Here is a 16,020-nt window from a genome sequence, read left to right as displayed (position 1 = left end):
CTCAATAGGCAGAAAGGAAATCTTCCCATTCAGAGCTTGACATTGCTGCTTTTCTATTCCTTATTCCTTTCTTGTGATTGATTTGATTTCAGAGTGCAAATAATAGCTCCCGTGGGATCTTGATTTCGTATTATTATAAAACGAATAAAGTGTCCCTGCATCGTGTCTCCCCCATACCCCAGGATGTCCTTTGACTCCATAGGGAATCTGAGCCAGAGGCCACCGACTCATCTCCCGGCAATCCACCAAGACTACACTAAGATTGCATTCTAGGAGTTTCTGTGGATGATTCAACCCTGTGGTCCACACTGCTGAGGCCTGCAGCGGGTAAGCTGTTCCAATAAAGGCTGTAAAACCAGACACTTTCATGCACTGCTGACCTGCAAGCACTTGATCAGAGTCTGGAACAACCAAGGCGGACAGCCAATAAAAACACAAGGCACGGTTTCCACAGAGTCAGTGTCTCCAGTTACATGTGGCATATTATTTAAAAGAATGCCAGTTTTACTCAGATTTTTTGACTTTCCAACCTGCATGAAATGATTTCTGATGCCAAAACAGAGAGGTCTGCTAAAGATACAACTATGTGCTGGTCACTGCTGTACTGTTTGTCTTCAAAGTGAAGTCCCGATAAGAGGCAGGAATGCAGTGATGATGGCATTCCAGTATGCAGCCAGATCAAGGAAACTACAGTGACCTTTAGACTTGGACAAGAATCCAAGGCAAGGCAATAATTCCACACAGATCTGAATGATTGACATACTTTCACTTAGCCAAGCGTCACAAGGAATCGCAAGGGGAGGACTGAAAGAGAATTCTGAGAAAAACAACTGAGAAGAAGAATCTGACTCAGCAACATTAGGAAAGTTGTTTGTGATGCATTTGCAACAGTTAGCCCCTCTATTTCTTTATTTGTCAATTTGTTCACGTACAAAAAAGAATATAAAGACAACTGATTATCTGCATCCATCTGGTCTTTGTCAGTTTAGTCATCCTAAAATTCCCACTGCAAACTTGACTTGACATTGAAAAAACAAAACGATCTTTAATTTATGCAGCACATTACAGCAGGCGAGTTCCCACTATTTTAAAACACGTAAAAACACGGGCACAAAAAAAATGATGGAAACTAAAGTTTTCAATCATCGAGAACTCACGTAAAAACATGAAAACTATGTTGACAACTCTGCGAAGACTGTTTAGGATGTAAGGAAAACTGATCAAATAATCTCTGCCATACTTCCAAGAAACAGCTGGAGAAAAATCAAGTATGTCGAACTCGAATCTGAAGAGAAAAATAAGCTTGTGTGCCAAGAAGCTTGATGCAGTACATCTGATATCGTAATTCAAGCAACACAAGTTAAGAGTGACATCAAAACAAAAAATAATAAAGTGTATGTTGTTTATATTTCATGTTTAACCAACTACTTAATCAATGAAAACTAGATATTGCTTTGAATTGTGATTCAGGAGTTAAATAAATGAATACACACACACACACACACACACACACACACACACACACACACACACACACACACATACACACGTACACACATACACACATACACACATACACACATACATACATACATACATACATACATACATACATACATACATACATACATACATACATACATATATACATATATATATATATATCACGTTGTCGCCCTCTTGTGGTCAATTTGAGAAATGCTGTCAGTGACTTGCGCTGAGTTGGTTTGATTTGAGACAACAAAGAAGAAAATCAAGCTGCATTTCAATGTTGATATTTTGAAATAAAACAAAAATAAAAAATTTCAAACAAGTGGAAAAAAAATCTGTATTTAATTTTGGGGCTTTCTTTATTAAAAAGTAAGGAGTCGTTTTTCTATTCTTAACAACTGCTTTTAAACACAATGGCCAATTGTTTCTTCTTTACAAATTTGTATGAATGGCCCTGCACACTCCTCTTTGGACTTTTCTTTGGTGTGCTGCGCCGTGCAGTTTCGCCACTAGGAACGAGGACATACGCAGACGGTCGGGCACGAGTATGCCAATAGCAAAGCTCTGAAACACAATAATGACATTTTTCGCAGAGGTCATTGCGTTTTAGCGCCGGTGACGATGATGCTCACCTGCAGTGCGTGCAACAGACAGCCGCTGGTATAGTTGGAGTAGCCCACTGTGTTCAAGGCCTCTCGGGCGAAAGCTGCAGCGCTCTTCACCCAGCCGCTGCTTTTCATTTTGTTCATGTTGGTGGAAACCAGGAAGGGTACGACACACTGTGAGAAATAAGACGAGGTTTCCCTTATATTGCCCGATCGTAGGGGAGCTACAGACTGCTCCCATTATTTGCCCCCCAGCCAAGGAATTATTTTGAAGGTGATCAAAAGCATTTCTTTGCAGTGATCTCTTTGCAGTTGCATACCTGGACCGTGATTCCCTCTGCCTTGTACTCAGCATGCAGACATTGTGAGAAATACATCACAAATGCCTGCAAAAAAAAAAAAAAAAAAAACCACAGATGGTATTAAAAGAAAGCAACCGGCACAGAAAACTGAAAGCTGAAGCCACACTTGAACGAGATAGGACTATACTTTGGTGGCAGAGTAAAGGGCCAGCAGAGGCTGTGGACGGATTCCCATTTGCGAGGAGATATTGACGATCAATCCTGTCCTTCTGCAATGGATGCGAGACGATAATGATTAGTGATCCGGCAGTTCATTTGATTAAATGTGTGACACCATCATTATCATACCGTTCAAGCATACCGGGCAGAACTAATCTTGTTGTCTGAGAGAAGAGAGGGGGGGAAAAAAAAAAGAGACCAACTGTAAAGACCAACATTATCGTTTTATCATCAGGCGGTCCTCTTACTTGAGCAACAGACAGCGCGTTACAGTCGAGAATCTCTGTGATTTTCTGGTAACACATGGGTAAGAAATTTAATGTCAAAAGGAACTGGGAGATGATCCATGTGTAATTCGTGTGAGTTTAAACACGGGAAAAATAGCCATACCTGTTCGGCATCTGGAATTTCAAGGAATGGGGCAAAATCGTCTGAGTAGGGCATCGCCACATTGTTAACTGTAAAATGAATATCAACAAGCACATTTACCATTTATTTGTTTCTCTCAATAAAACACTTCAATGCAACATTGTCAGTTTTGTCACACAGGCGCACATACAAAGCTAAGTGTCTTGCGTTGCTAGGCAACAAGCATCCACCATTTGCACAAACTTGAAATAATTTCTTTGACTCACTCTTGTTTTTGGCCACTTTACTAGCTGTCAGATAATGCTAATGCTAACATAACACTAATCAAAGCTGACTGTGACATCTACGAACACCCGCTCAAGTTTAATATTAATCATTCTAATTGCACCGATTATGTCAACAACACCCCATTCCCTGGTCCGCTTACCCAAAATTCCAATCTCCAGACCTTGTAGTTGCGTGGCTATATAAGGGTAAATATTATGGCCGTGTGTGAAGTCTACTCGGATGATGCGAGTCTTTCGACCATGCTGACTCTCTGAAGGAAGACAAAAGAAAAATTGTACATTTGTTCTGAGAGGAAATAATAATTCTGATTGGAAGGATGAACGAATGAGTGCTGAATGTTATTTCCCTCACCGATCTCTTTGGCCACCTGTCGAAGCTTCACATCACATCTGCTCACTAAAACAATATCCAGGCCTCTTTGTGCCAGCTGAAGGCAAGAACACCCAAAAAAATCATTGTTGCCTCGTGTTGGATTTTTTTTTTTTCTCCGGGATTTTTCAAGACTTACCTCCGTGGCGTACGCTTTACCAATGCCAGATGTGGCTCCTGTGACAACTGCAGGAAAAATGAAGAGAGATATTTTAGAACTGTTACAAACCTGCCAAATCATTTATGTACTTTTCTGTGATTAAAAAAAAAAAAAACATCTCGAATTATACCTGCCCATTGCCCATAAGTCCTTAAATCCACTTGCCAAAACGCAGATAAAATAAACTCTTTGAATCCTTGGTAACATTTCCAGGCTGCTTTTAACGAGTAGAAAATTAATGTGAATCCGCCAATAATCACCAGGGCGTCACTCCAAGCCATTTTTTGCACAGTGAACAAAAGTGATCTAGAACAAGTATTTATATTCCATGATGACCTGTGCTCCTCCCTTATTGCTCCACCTCTTACCACCATGTCTGTCAATACCTTGCATATGTTGTATATAAGAAAAGAAGAACAACAATGAAAATGGATGCATACATTCATATAATATAGAGGAACATCACAACAATACAAAACAAACTCAAAATAGCTTGCCAAATTCTTCACGAGCTCCCAATCAGTCAAATGTTGAGCATAGTCCCTCTTTCTTTAGATTCCAGTTTGTAATCACTGTGCAGAACATTTGTTGTGAAAAAGTCCATGTAAGAGATAAGCATGGCTACATCACAATGGCATCATCAAATTGACCTGTTGAGCTTCGCATCCAGTAAAACGCACACAGGCAATCTAATCACGGTAGATTGGAGAAGACGTTTAGTTTACCTCATTAAAAATACGTACGTTCATCCATTTTCTGCAACGCTTATCAGACAAGCAGACTACACTATGCTGGCTGGCGGTTCACAACAAACTCAAGATTATTCAACTGCACCGAGTCTACTTTGTCTTTACTTCCAATACTCTGCGTTCAAAACACGTTGAGCAATGCAAAGTCAATGTGTTGTGTGACATAAACGTTGCCTGCGATACAATCTGCTAAACTCACATCAGTAGAGACAGTCCTCCCCATTCATACAAAGCAACATCCTTACATTGATAAGCTAACAATGCTCCTGATTGCATGTTAGAATGATAAGCCAAAGGTCCTGTCTTCCAAAAAGTTAAGAACATTCCTTACTGAGTAAGCTTAAATCATGTTTAGTCTATTTTACAGAAAAGTCGATTTGAGGCTTTTGGGGATGATTATGCTCACATTTCTAGAAACGCAGAATTTACTCTTAGACATGTCAAATGTGTCATTTTTGACAGGTTTGGGTTTATTCAATTCTTTGAGTAGTTTCTCAGTTATCCAGTGTCATAGTAATCCACAAAGGTTCACTGTGGCAACTGCTCTTGTTGTTGCTTGTTGAAGACGTTTCACCTTTAATCCAAAAAGCTTCTCGGGTTCTAAATCCACACCTAAAAAATTAGAACCGAGGAAGCCTTTTGGATTAAAGGTGAAACGTGTTCAACAAACAAGAAGAGTCCAGTCACCTCGATTTAACTTTTGCGGGTTTAACTCTTTGTGTTGTTTGGGATTTTGAGCCACTCTGCCTCCCATAAAGGTTCCTAATGTGTGTTTTTAAAGCAGGAAATAGCAGAAAATACTGATACTGAAATCTGAAATCAATACTGAAATCATTTATCACAAAATTAAGAGTTAACTTGTTGCTTCCTTTCAAAACATGTCAGGTTACTTTTTTTAATCAATGGATGGATTTCATGATTTCTGGCCATTGCTCGCGGTGAATTATTTTTTTTCTGGGAAGCTGCAAAAACGTTTCCCAGAAAAGCCAGTCACTAGAGGGAGCCACAGCAGACTTTGAATTGTTGACAAAAAGATAGGAAATTCTTTCTCATGTAGGTACATAATTGAAAGGTAATAGTTATGATTTTTAGAAGCTGACAATACACTCTTACTTTTATACTGACTTGTGTCCATCACAAATTTTGTCATGGCTGAGTTACTCAGTGCATGTTGGTATGATCTGTACATATTGCTTCCTGTTTATCTCTCGAAAACTAACTCAAGCTTAATTCTCGATTTCCCTGCTTACAAACTGTTGAATTTGAGCTTGTCGAAATGTCATGCTTGCATAGGCGAGACTTAACAAAGTTATAGATAAGATGAGATGAAAATAAAAGCATACCTATAACCAATTTGAAATCTATCTAATTAAAAGAGATCAACAGCCTTACATAACCAGCCACAGCAAGCCAACCAATAAAAACAGCAGGCACACATAATTCACATACAACACAAACGAGCAATTTTGTGCAAGTGGCTTGAAAATTGCATTGTGAAGTTGTGATCCTGGAAAGACATGCATGGTGCCACTGTGGCAGTGCCCATGTTAATGGACTTGAGCAATTAGGTGAGGTCACCAAAGAGGCAAATGTCTAAGCCACTCTTTGGCTCCTCATTAATTCCTGTTGGCAATAGGCAGAAACTTCCTCTGAGAGAATAAGGAATTCCCGGAGGGATGTTCTTCTATATTCACACTGACTGCCAAAGCGTCAAGTTCAAAAGTGCAGAACGCTGCCATTGCTGCTTCCTCATCTTTGGCACAAGCTGCTTCTTTGCCGAGCGCGGCCGACTTTACTTGGCCAAGCTCTCCGTCAGTGCCGTTAGCCGTGCCGCTAAGAGGCTTCCAGGCAGCAAGATGAGTTTAGCACAGCCTCCTCTGACTAATCTGATTAGTGCAGCGAGGCAGCTATCAATGTGCGAGTCGGGACAAACGTACTCATCTCACTTGCATGTGGATGAGAGCCATAGATGTCAAGTTCCACAATGGCGCCGGAGTGAACCTGGTACACTTAGCAAAATGGGGAGTTTTTTTCCATTTGATAAGACCAGCTGCTGTAGACTGAAGAGAAGAGCCACGGCAGGCTAGGGAGTAGCTTACCTCAGGTTATTTTGAGCCATCATCCAAAGAGAGTTCAGATCATGTACGGGCACTTGCGCCTGTGGCTGGCACTGCCATGTGGAAGCTCACCTTTGACCCCACTGAAGACAAGCGGTCATGAAAAATGAAGCATAGTTAAGATGATACAGTAGAATGTTATGCAATGCAATACAATACAGTGATCGTTTTGTATCTAGGCGGGGGGTTATGTGATGCTTGAAGTTTTTAGGATTGCAAAAAATGCAAAGTTGATTCTGAGGAGCACAATGATGTCTCTCTCACTCTGTGGGAATCCCGTCGATGGCCCGTGCGCATCCCAACTTTCACCTCATCTCCTTGAGCCCTCCCTCGCACTAACTCTTCCCACACTAGTATGGATTAAAAGCTAAAGAAGGCTGAGAAGTCACAACTTGAATGTCCTCCCCCGTCCTTTCCATTTTCTTTTAACTATTATCTTATCCAAGGAGTCTACAACCTCCGTTTTTATTTATTTTATTTTTTAAATGTACCTGTTTTTTTTAAACTGGCTCTTTTTAACTGGGTCTTGTTCTCATGCATCTCCTAAGGTTTGGCGAGAGTCCCAGTCCCAGGCTAGGAAGCAACAAATGACGGGAGATTTAACAAATGGAAATATGGAATCGTGACTGCATTTTTAAAAAGGAACTTAAACTTGAAGATCCTATTTTTTTTTTTTTCTCTTGAATGACTAATGACATTTATTACAATAACTGGAAAGAAGCTGGAATTGGGACGACATGAAACGTTGACATGGATCCTCTATATCGAGAACCGATCCAGGTAAAACATTTTCAATTCTGTTGATCTGTCCAGTTAAGAATGTCATTCTTGTTATAACTGGAAATAGTTTTAAAGGCAAATTTGCAGTTGACCTTGATTTGAGCAAAGTGAGCTTTAAGTCACGCCAATTCCCTGCAACCTTATAAATCCCACAGCCGGGCTAAGGAAACATTTGATGAAAATTTCAGGGCAGCCAATGCAAATTAAGGGGGAGATTGTAAAGTGCAGTAGTCTGAGTGACCCCTTGAATGGAAAAAGCAATGACAGACCAAATAGACATTAAGGCCAGATTTACCTGTATAGCCATAGCAGAGCTAATAGGCTTGCTAATCGCATGCAAGTAATTCTGCATCAGGTACATCACTTTAGGAGACAGGTGCATGTTAGTTTGAAATTGTATTATGCTTAAAGTTAGGGTCAAAGTTCATGCGCCAATGTACCTGAAAGACTCCGACTCAATTGAAGTGGCTATTTCGATGAGATTCATCATATCTATGTAATGAATATAAACAGATTATTTTGTTCAGACAACTTGACATATGCATACAATGTCCATTTCATATTCAATACAGAGTAGGAATGAGTAATCGCTCTTATAAAATGCTGTGATCAGTGACTGTCTCTGCTGGCAATTTCCCAGTTAAAGTATCGAATCAAATACTTGTACATCTTTCACTGTCGACATCTTTCCATTTTAGGATTGAAAGACTGCCGAGTGCCGAGGGAGGGCCTCCCACCAGCTACTGTCGCGCCTCATCACCTCCCTGAGAGGATATCATAAAAGCTGCGCCAGAGAATGGCAAGTCACAGAGACCCTCGCTTCCTGCACAACCTGTCCCACCACCCTCGATGGCAACACGACCCGTTACAACCGAGGAGGAAAAGACGAATGCGGATTAACAATGGCGTGGCTTGTAGTCCCTTCTTTCTTTCCTGGTCCAAATCTTTGTGGATGTTAAAACCACAGCGGCCACGCTACCCGGTGCAGCGTTCTAAGAGCTGTTGGGCAAGTTGTCTCCTAATGCCCTTACTCCTAATCTCATCCCTACCTTGTCAAGCCTGGGCTACCACATTCAAGGTGGCCCTAGTTGGACCCTGGACTTGTGACCCTTTTTATTCCAAAGCCCTGCCAGATTTAGCGGCCCGCCTGGCTATTGCACGAATAAACAAGGAGCCCCACCTTAACAAAGGCTACTGGTACGACTATACGCTGATAAACGAGGACTGCAAGTCATCCCGTGCCATGGCCCGCTTTGCTGAGCTGGAAGGCTACGGTGCGGCGTTCCTAGGCCCAGCCAACCCGGGATACTGTTCTTCAGCTGCTTTGTACGCAAAAGAGTGGGATGTCGGAATTCTCTCCTGGAGTTGCCTGAAAGCAAACATGGGGGACAGAGGGATGTACCCCACTTTCCTCCGCCCACAGCCCTTGTCTTCACGTGTCCTTTTCACAGTGCTGCGTTACTTCCGCTGGGCCCACGTGGCCATCATTTCGGAGGAGAATGATCTCTGGGAGGCCACCGGATATGAGCTGGCTTCGTCTCTGAGGGCTTTAGGCCTGCCCGTCACCCCCGTAGTGACCATGGAGACGGGCAAGGACGGAACGAGGAAGGCCTTGACAAAAGTCCGGGAAACTGATCGGGTTCGAGGTGAGCCACTAAAAACCTCAACCCTGATGAGTTGCTAATAAAGCCGTTTTCTCTTCACAGTGATCATCATGTGCATGCCTTCCGTCCTGATTGGTGGCCAATCCCAGCACGAACTCCTGACAACTGCTTTGGCCATGCGAATGATCGATCGCGGCTACATTTTCATCCCTTATGATACGCTTCTCTACTCACTTCCTTATAACGACGCTTTCCACTACACCCTCGGCAACGACACTGACCTGAGGAAAGCCTATGATGGGGTTCTCACCATCACCATGGACTCTGGAGACCGCAATTTTTATCAGGCCTTCAAAGAGGCGCAGGACAGCTACGAAATCCGCAGCAGCACCCCAGCAGAGCATGTGAGAACATTTGCTCAGATCATGCCAGACTTTCAGGAACCACCTTCCCTGCTCACATTGGCATATAATCACCATCTGTCTCCCGTTCTAGGTTTCGCCATTCTTCGGCTCTATCTACAACATGATGTATTACATCGCTATGGCGACTGAGCAGGCCCGTGCGAATACCGGCAGATGGGTGACCGGCGAGCTCCTCGGCGCCAGCGAGGGGGGCTTTGAATTCGAGGGCTTCAATCAACACTTGAGGGCGGGTAGGAACCGGGAAGGCATGCAGGCTCGCTACGTCGTGCTGGACTACAGCGGGATGGGAAACTCTCTCTACTCCACTCATGTTCTGGAGGCTGCACACACAGACGGCAAGATTGGAGGGTTGAAATATCTCGGTCGCTCGATCCATTTTGCCGGCAGTACCCCCTACACCGACTCCAGTTGTTGGTTTAGTCCTTATTTTGCCTGCAGTGGAGGTGAGTGCGGCTTCGGGATTATCACAAAAACTCACATTCCACTGTAGTGAATTCTTTGTCCTCCCATAGGAATGGATTCTACCACGATCTTCTTTTTCCTTCTCTTGGCTATGGTGGTTGCTGGTGCTGTAAACATCATCATTCGTTACAAGTACAGTATAGTCAAGACAAGAAATTTTCATTCATCCAATGCCTGTGTGAAGATATATATATATATATATATATTTTTTTTTTTTATTTAGGAGGAGTGGCAGAGTGGGCTTCACCTTTGGAGACGGCAGTGGATCTAACAAAGTACTCCTGACTTTAGATGACCTGGTCTTCATTAACACTCAAATCAGCAAAAGGGTCAGTTCTCAGAGTGTTATCTCGCTAGCATTTTCTCCTTGGTTCATTGTTTCGACGTACCGATACTTTTGTTAACGCAATCGATACAATTTGCTTCATTGTTATGATATGTTGTTGGGCGCAGAAGTTGAATGATGAAAGCATCATGAAAAGTCAACTGGACATGAAGACGTCTCACCACTCAGTGTCTGGCCGCAGCTATTTGGCGTCTTCACCGGACAGCTCCAATGTTGCTGTATTTGAGGTGAGTTGGTCATGTGAGTTGTTTTAGTTGGCATTTTTGTTCGCATCGTAATCGTGTGTTTTCTGTCAATCTCAGGGTGATTGGGTTTGGTTGAAAAAAGGCCCGCCCGGATCTGTAACAAGCGTCAATAGCGGCACCGAGTCAGTCTTCATCAAGGTTGGTGTCTTGAGAATGAGAAGAAAGTTCTGCACGGGGAATGCTTTACCTTGCGTTCACATTGTGCGGCTAATTCTTGCAGCTCAGAGACATGAGGCACGAGAATCTCAATCTGTTCCTGGGACTCTTCAACGACTCTGGCATTTTCGGAGTGGTGACCGAACACTGCTCCCGAGGTAGCTTGGAAGACCTACTCATGAATGAGGACGTACGTCTGGATTGGATGTTCAAGTCGTCCCTGTTGATGGATCTCATCAGGGTACAGGAAAACAAAAGACCCACGTTTGCTTGTAGTGGTCTTTGTCAACAGTGTCGACTCACTCGTCACATTTAAACAGGGATTGAAGTACCTGCACAATCGAGGAATCATCCATGGACGCCTCAAATCCCGAAATTGTGTTGTGGATGGGCGCTTTGTGCTGAAGGTGACTGATTATGGCTTCAATGAACTTCTCAATAGCCAAGGCATCAGCATGGAGGAGGAAAAGCCTGAGAGTGAGTTTATATCAGGTCTCACGTTCCTTTTCTTCATATAATTCATAACTTTCAGCATCTTTGTTTTATCTTCAATTCTTTGTCTTCAACCAAAAGATCTGTTCTGGACCGCTCCTGAGATGCTACGCAATGCTGCTCTGCGGAGAAAGGGGACGTTTCCGGGAGACGTCTACAGTTTTTCCATCATTGGACAGGAAGTGATTTCCCGCTCAACTCCTTTTTGTATGCTGGACATGCCACCCAAAGGTGAGTGATATGGCCATGATGTCAGATATTTTGCCATGTGTGTGCTATTCGTAATCGCCTCGAGGAGAAAACATGGTGTTGGATCATTTTCAGGAATTTAATCCATTATGGGTCACTGTATATTTTTAGTCTTGCATCAGTTAGCGAAAGGAAATTCCAACTGTGACGGAAACCTTGCATTCATCACAACGACGCCGTAACATAAATAACGGCGAAACGTTCCATCTGCATGTGCGTCTTGATTTTATTGTTTATGTCAGTGTTGTCGGTGTGTTTTGGCAGAGATTATCAGCAAGGTCAAAGATCCCCCTCCTTTGTGCCGCCCCTCTGTGTCAGTGGACCAGGCTCCCCTGGACATTATTCAAATCTTGAAGCAGGCCTGGAGTGAAGAACCTGAAAAGCGGCCCACATTTCACGATATTTTCAAACAGGTAAAAATACGCAAAAACACATCGGGCGGACACGTGCACTGCAACCGGTTGTCACTCTGTCTCCATTTTGCCTCAACAGTTTAAGAGCATCACCAAAGGCAAGAAGACCAATATCATCGACTCAATGTTGCGCATGTTGGAGCAGTACTCCTCCAACTTGGAGGATCTGATCCGCGAGAGGACGGAAGAGTTGGAGGTGGAGAGACAGAAGACGGATCAACTGGTGGCTCAGATGTTGCCCAAGTGAGTTACGTCAACATCACACACGACGTTAGCTACAGCTGCGAGACATCTGTAGAATTATTTCTTCATAATTGAGTCTTATTAAAACGTTCCTTTTTTTTTCTGGGTGCAATCAAGAAGAAGTAATGAACATACCTGCCAAGCATAAATGCTGCTAAGCTTTGCACCCCGTATCTGTTTGCCAGTTTTGGGAAATTGAGGAAGGTGGCTCGGAGTCTCGTGTCGAAGTCACTTTGCGTCGTTCCCTGTGTTTTCTCCCAGGTCTGTGGCCCAGGCGCTGAAGACAGGCAAGCCGGTCAAGCCTGAGCACTTCAGCGAGGTCACACTCTACTTTAGCGACATCGTGGGCTTCACCACCATCTCGGCTCTCAGCGAACCCATCGAGGTGGTGGACCTGCTGAACGACCTCTACACGCTCTTTGACGCCATCATCGGTTTGCATGACGTGTACAAGGTGAGTGTCGTGCTGTCGTCCTTGGGGGACACATAAATGGTGGTTATTGTCTTTCATTTTGGGGGTCTTTAGGTGGAAACTATCGGAGATGCGTACATGGTGGCCTCTGGAGTCCCCAACAGGAACGGCAACCGTCACGCAGCCGAGATGGCCAACATGTCGCTTGACATCCTCCACTGCATCGGCACTTTCAAGATGAGACACATGCCTGAAGTAAAAGTCAGGATTCGGATCGGCTTGCACTCCGGTGAGCGATTGTTTGAAAACTATTCATGAATGGAGTACAATTTGTTAAAAGGCCATAAAAGGACATTATTTATTCATATTGTCCAAATATGATTATTTCCTCATTACTCCAAAGATTTTTTTTTTTAGAAAACATGCACCACAAATCCTGCCCACCTTTGACATAATGCTTCAAAGCATAATAGTTAGGTATGAAAAACTCATCTGGTGCCTGTAAAGTAGCAGATGGATGGAGGAAAAAGAAATCAAAAATGCAAAGTTAATTTCTTGCAGATTGGTCCGCATGAGGTAACACAAGCCGCTAAGGAAAAGAGGTATTTTTACCTCCTTGATCCTCGTCTGGAACGTCTTACTGGAATAGTGAAGCGCTATCCACTTAGAGTGCTGGCATCCAATTAACACACAAGTCAGCTATTTGTCCAATGATAGTCACGCTTTCATTTTCATTTTTTAAGAGGCACATTTTGATTTACAGTAAACTACAATTCTCAAACAAGCAATTGTTTGAGAACTGCCTTCCTCTGTACAGCAATAGAAAAAAAAAGGCTTGAAATCAACTCCGAAAGCTCACGTATGATATGATTTGATGAAGATGAAAACAAAGGATATGTTTACTATAACTATGGTTAGCCTTCTAATTTTCTAACCTAACTTCCAGGCCCAGTTGTAGCAGGAGTAGTGGGCCTCACAATGCCTCGCTACTGCCTCTTTGGAGACACAGTCAACACAGCATCTCGAATGGAGTCCACCGGGTTGTGTGAGTATCATCGCATGCATGATGAACTCACATACTTTCTTGGAGAACAGGACGTTTGCGTGGGTTCCCCCCCCCCCCCCCCTCCTCCCCAAAGACTAACATGTGGCTGAGGACAGGTGTGTGCATGTTGCTTGAGGCTAAACAGGGCTTTAAGTGGCGAGTCCTTGTAATCTCTTAAGACTATAAACAGAATTAGAGGTCAATTCAAAGTTTTACTATATAAATAAACCGCAATGTCTTAGTGGCTCCGTGCATGTTGCGGGAATGAACTACAAAAGTCGTTTTTAAGGAGATGACCTGAAATGCCACATGCACAGACCAACCCTTGACATTTAACATGCTGGGTTGGAGTTGGGTTTCGGTGGAAACTCTCAGATGTCTGTACCAAGATACTGATTGACTTCCCATTTGTACAGTTAGAAATATGTTTTCTTGTTGGATGGTATTAATTAGTGTCAAGAAATTATGTTGGTGACAAATCCACCAACATCTTAGTATGTTTGGGAGGGGGTCAGTTTAGCCTGGGTAGTAAATGGAAGCGATGGAAAGTCATCACTGTACTTTTTTTTTTTTCCAAGTCAAAATATAAGTAAGCCATTTATTTTCGACTGTAATATTATAAGATGTGTTTGAAATTCAAGTGTTTTGGAATCATAGCTTTTGTTATATTTAGTGGGTGAGCGGAAGGAATTTTTATAAGTAAGATTCTCTACTTGAATTAGTTTAGAAAAAAAACATGTTTTTATCCCAAAACAGAACTTCAATCATAAATTTGCGTCATTTACATTAGATTACTTACATAAAATTGAAGCCCGTTTCATTTCATAGCGCCAATTTATAAGATTAATTCGACACTTTACATATGGTGCAAGTGTGAGACGTCAAGAAACAGCGAAGCAATACATCTGTAGTCTGCTGCCTCCAAGTGGTTGAAAACACAAATTGCACATATCAAACCAAATCACATTTTTGCCAAATGGATCTCAGCTTTGTGTCTACATGAATATTAACTGTGACTTTGTGGATGTCTTCTGTAGCTTACAGAATACATGTCAACCAGACCACAGTAGACATCCTTAACAGCTTGAAGCTGGGCTACAAAATTCAAGTTAGAGGTCTGACGGAATTAAAGGTAAATAGGGTAAAACGCACAAAAGGACAAATGCGCAGAATGCTTGTAACTTGATGCTCTTTTGTTCAATAGGGAAAAGGTGTGGAGAACACATACTGGTTGGTGGGAAGGGAAGACTTCAAAAAACCTCTGCCCATTCCACCAGACCTTCAAGGGTAAGACACATTGCAATCCTTTTGAATGTGGATTTCTCAAGAGATTTATAAGCCACTGTCACCAATCAGCATCATGTAATTTGTTTGATCATGTGCCTGTCTGTGTTTCTTCTTACAGAGGAAGTAATCACGGCATCGGTTTAGATGAGATTCCTCCTGATAGAAGACAGAAGTTTCTGGATCGACAGAAGAAGATGGGCTAGATTGGTGCTGATGGACTAATGTAAAACAGCTTTGCTGGTGTGTAATCTTCATTTATAGTAATGCTGCACAAACTCATTTCCTATCTGGTCTCAGATATAGTAAACATTCCTCACACTAGATCCTAAAACTTTAGATCATTTCGGCCATTAATCTATTACATCCTCGCCACAGGAGCTTTTGGCGCAAAAGGACTGAATGACTTGGTTCATTGCATTTACCAAAAGTGATATCTGCTCAGTGGATCATGACTCGGAGTAGGATGTGACAATTTCCTGACCAGACAATTGTTGAATTCTTGAGTCAGGTTGCTGCACATTTCAGAGAAATGACGACTCGTGTGAAGTTAAAGATGACCTTAGGGTCAAAACACCATGCATAATACAATCATGACAATATATGATATATTTTGATGATGTTTGAATTGATTTTTAACATTATATTATGTTCGACCCTTACAGAAGACAAATACAAAAAGGAAACTTAGAATACCAGCGTTTGAATGTAAGCTAATGCTTATTTGTCATCATCGGTTTGTATATACTGTAAATGTGTACACGTGCATATTAGTTGGTCCACAAACAAAAAGGAGGAAATGCAACATTCCAGATGCGGACGGAATAAAAATGATGAATTATGTATCTTCTTGGAGAGCAATAGTAAGACCTTCTTTGTATGGAGTCTGAATTCTTTTTGCCAAATGTGGTAAATACACTTGAGACAAATCAAATGAAGTGGACTGTGCTGATTATTTTGAAGGGAAACCTTTTTTGTGTTTATGTAAATAAATTATGGCTTCAGTAAAAATGTTTGTTGACTTTTTTTGCTGTCTAAACCTTGATAGGTTGAATAATATGCTGAAATGGGGACCAGAGTACAAACAATAAATCCAGCTTTTTTTTTTTTTTCAGCGCTCATCTCCATTATACATGAAATTGTTTGTCCATTATGCAAATTTCAGTGTGGGCACGTGTAATACGTCCATATAGGA

At 42.2% G+C, this 16,020-nt stretch overlaps 2 protein-coding genes across 2 annotated transcripts; one reads left to right on the top strand and one right to left on the bottom strand.

Annotated features, from left to right (window-relative positions):
• Positions 1-1,907: 1,907 nt before the first annotated feature.
• Positions 1,908-4,099, bottom strand: hsd20b2 (hydroxysteroid (20-beta) dehydrogenase 2). The gene is made up of 11 exons (XM_085936080.1): positions 3,934-4,099; positions 3,783-3,829; positions 3,626-3,701; positions 3,414-3,524; positions 3,008-3,075; positions 2,866-2,910; positions 2,747-2,781; positions 2,586-2,667; positions 2,417-2,482; positions 2,124-2,270; positions 1,908-2,055 (listed from the first exon to the last, which is right to left on the bottom strand). The coding sequence occupies exons 1-11, from the start codon at positions 4,082-4,084 to the stop codon at positions 1,924-1,926; spliced, it is 960 nt and encodes a 319-aa protein (XP_085792206.1). The 5' UTR covers positions 4,085-4,099; the 3' UTR covers positions 1,908-1,923.
• Positions 4,100-8,245: 4,146 nt separating this feature from the next.
• On the top strand, positions 8,246-15,739 carry gucy2d (guanylate cyclase 2D, retinal). The gene is made up of 18 exons (XM_085935793.1): positions 8,246-9,095; positions 9,156-9,457; positions 9,549-9,921; positions 9,991-10,072; positions 10,164-10,269; positions 10,394-10,513; positions 10,589-10,669; positions 10,752-10,928; positions 11,008-11,164; positions 11,261-11,410; positions 11,693-11,841; positions 11,921-12,084; positions 12,346-12,538; positions 12,611-12,785; positions 13,443-13,541; positions 14,579-14,673; positions 14,746-14,828; positions 14,947-15,739. The coding sequence occupies exons 1-18, from the start codon at positions 8,246-8,248 to the stop codon at positions 15,029-15,031; spliced, it is 3,441 nt and encodes a 1,146-aa protein (XP_085791919.1). The 3' UTR covers positions 15,032-15,739.
• The last annotated feature ends 281 nt before the right edge of the window (positions 15,740-16,020 follow it).

The sequence above is a fragment of the Syngnathus leptorhynchus genome, chromosome 17 (assembly GCF_054491065.1).
Source record: "Syngnathus leptorhynchus isolate UIUO chromosome 17, UIUO_Slep, whole genome shotgun sequence".
Lineage (NCBI taxonomy): Eukaryota > Metazoa > Chordata > Actinopteri > Syngnathiformes > Syngnathidae > Syngnathus > Syngnathus leptorhynchus.
The sequence above is the reverse complement of the archived record's forward strand: the minus strand, read 5'-3'. Positions and strand labels throughout refer to the sequence as shown.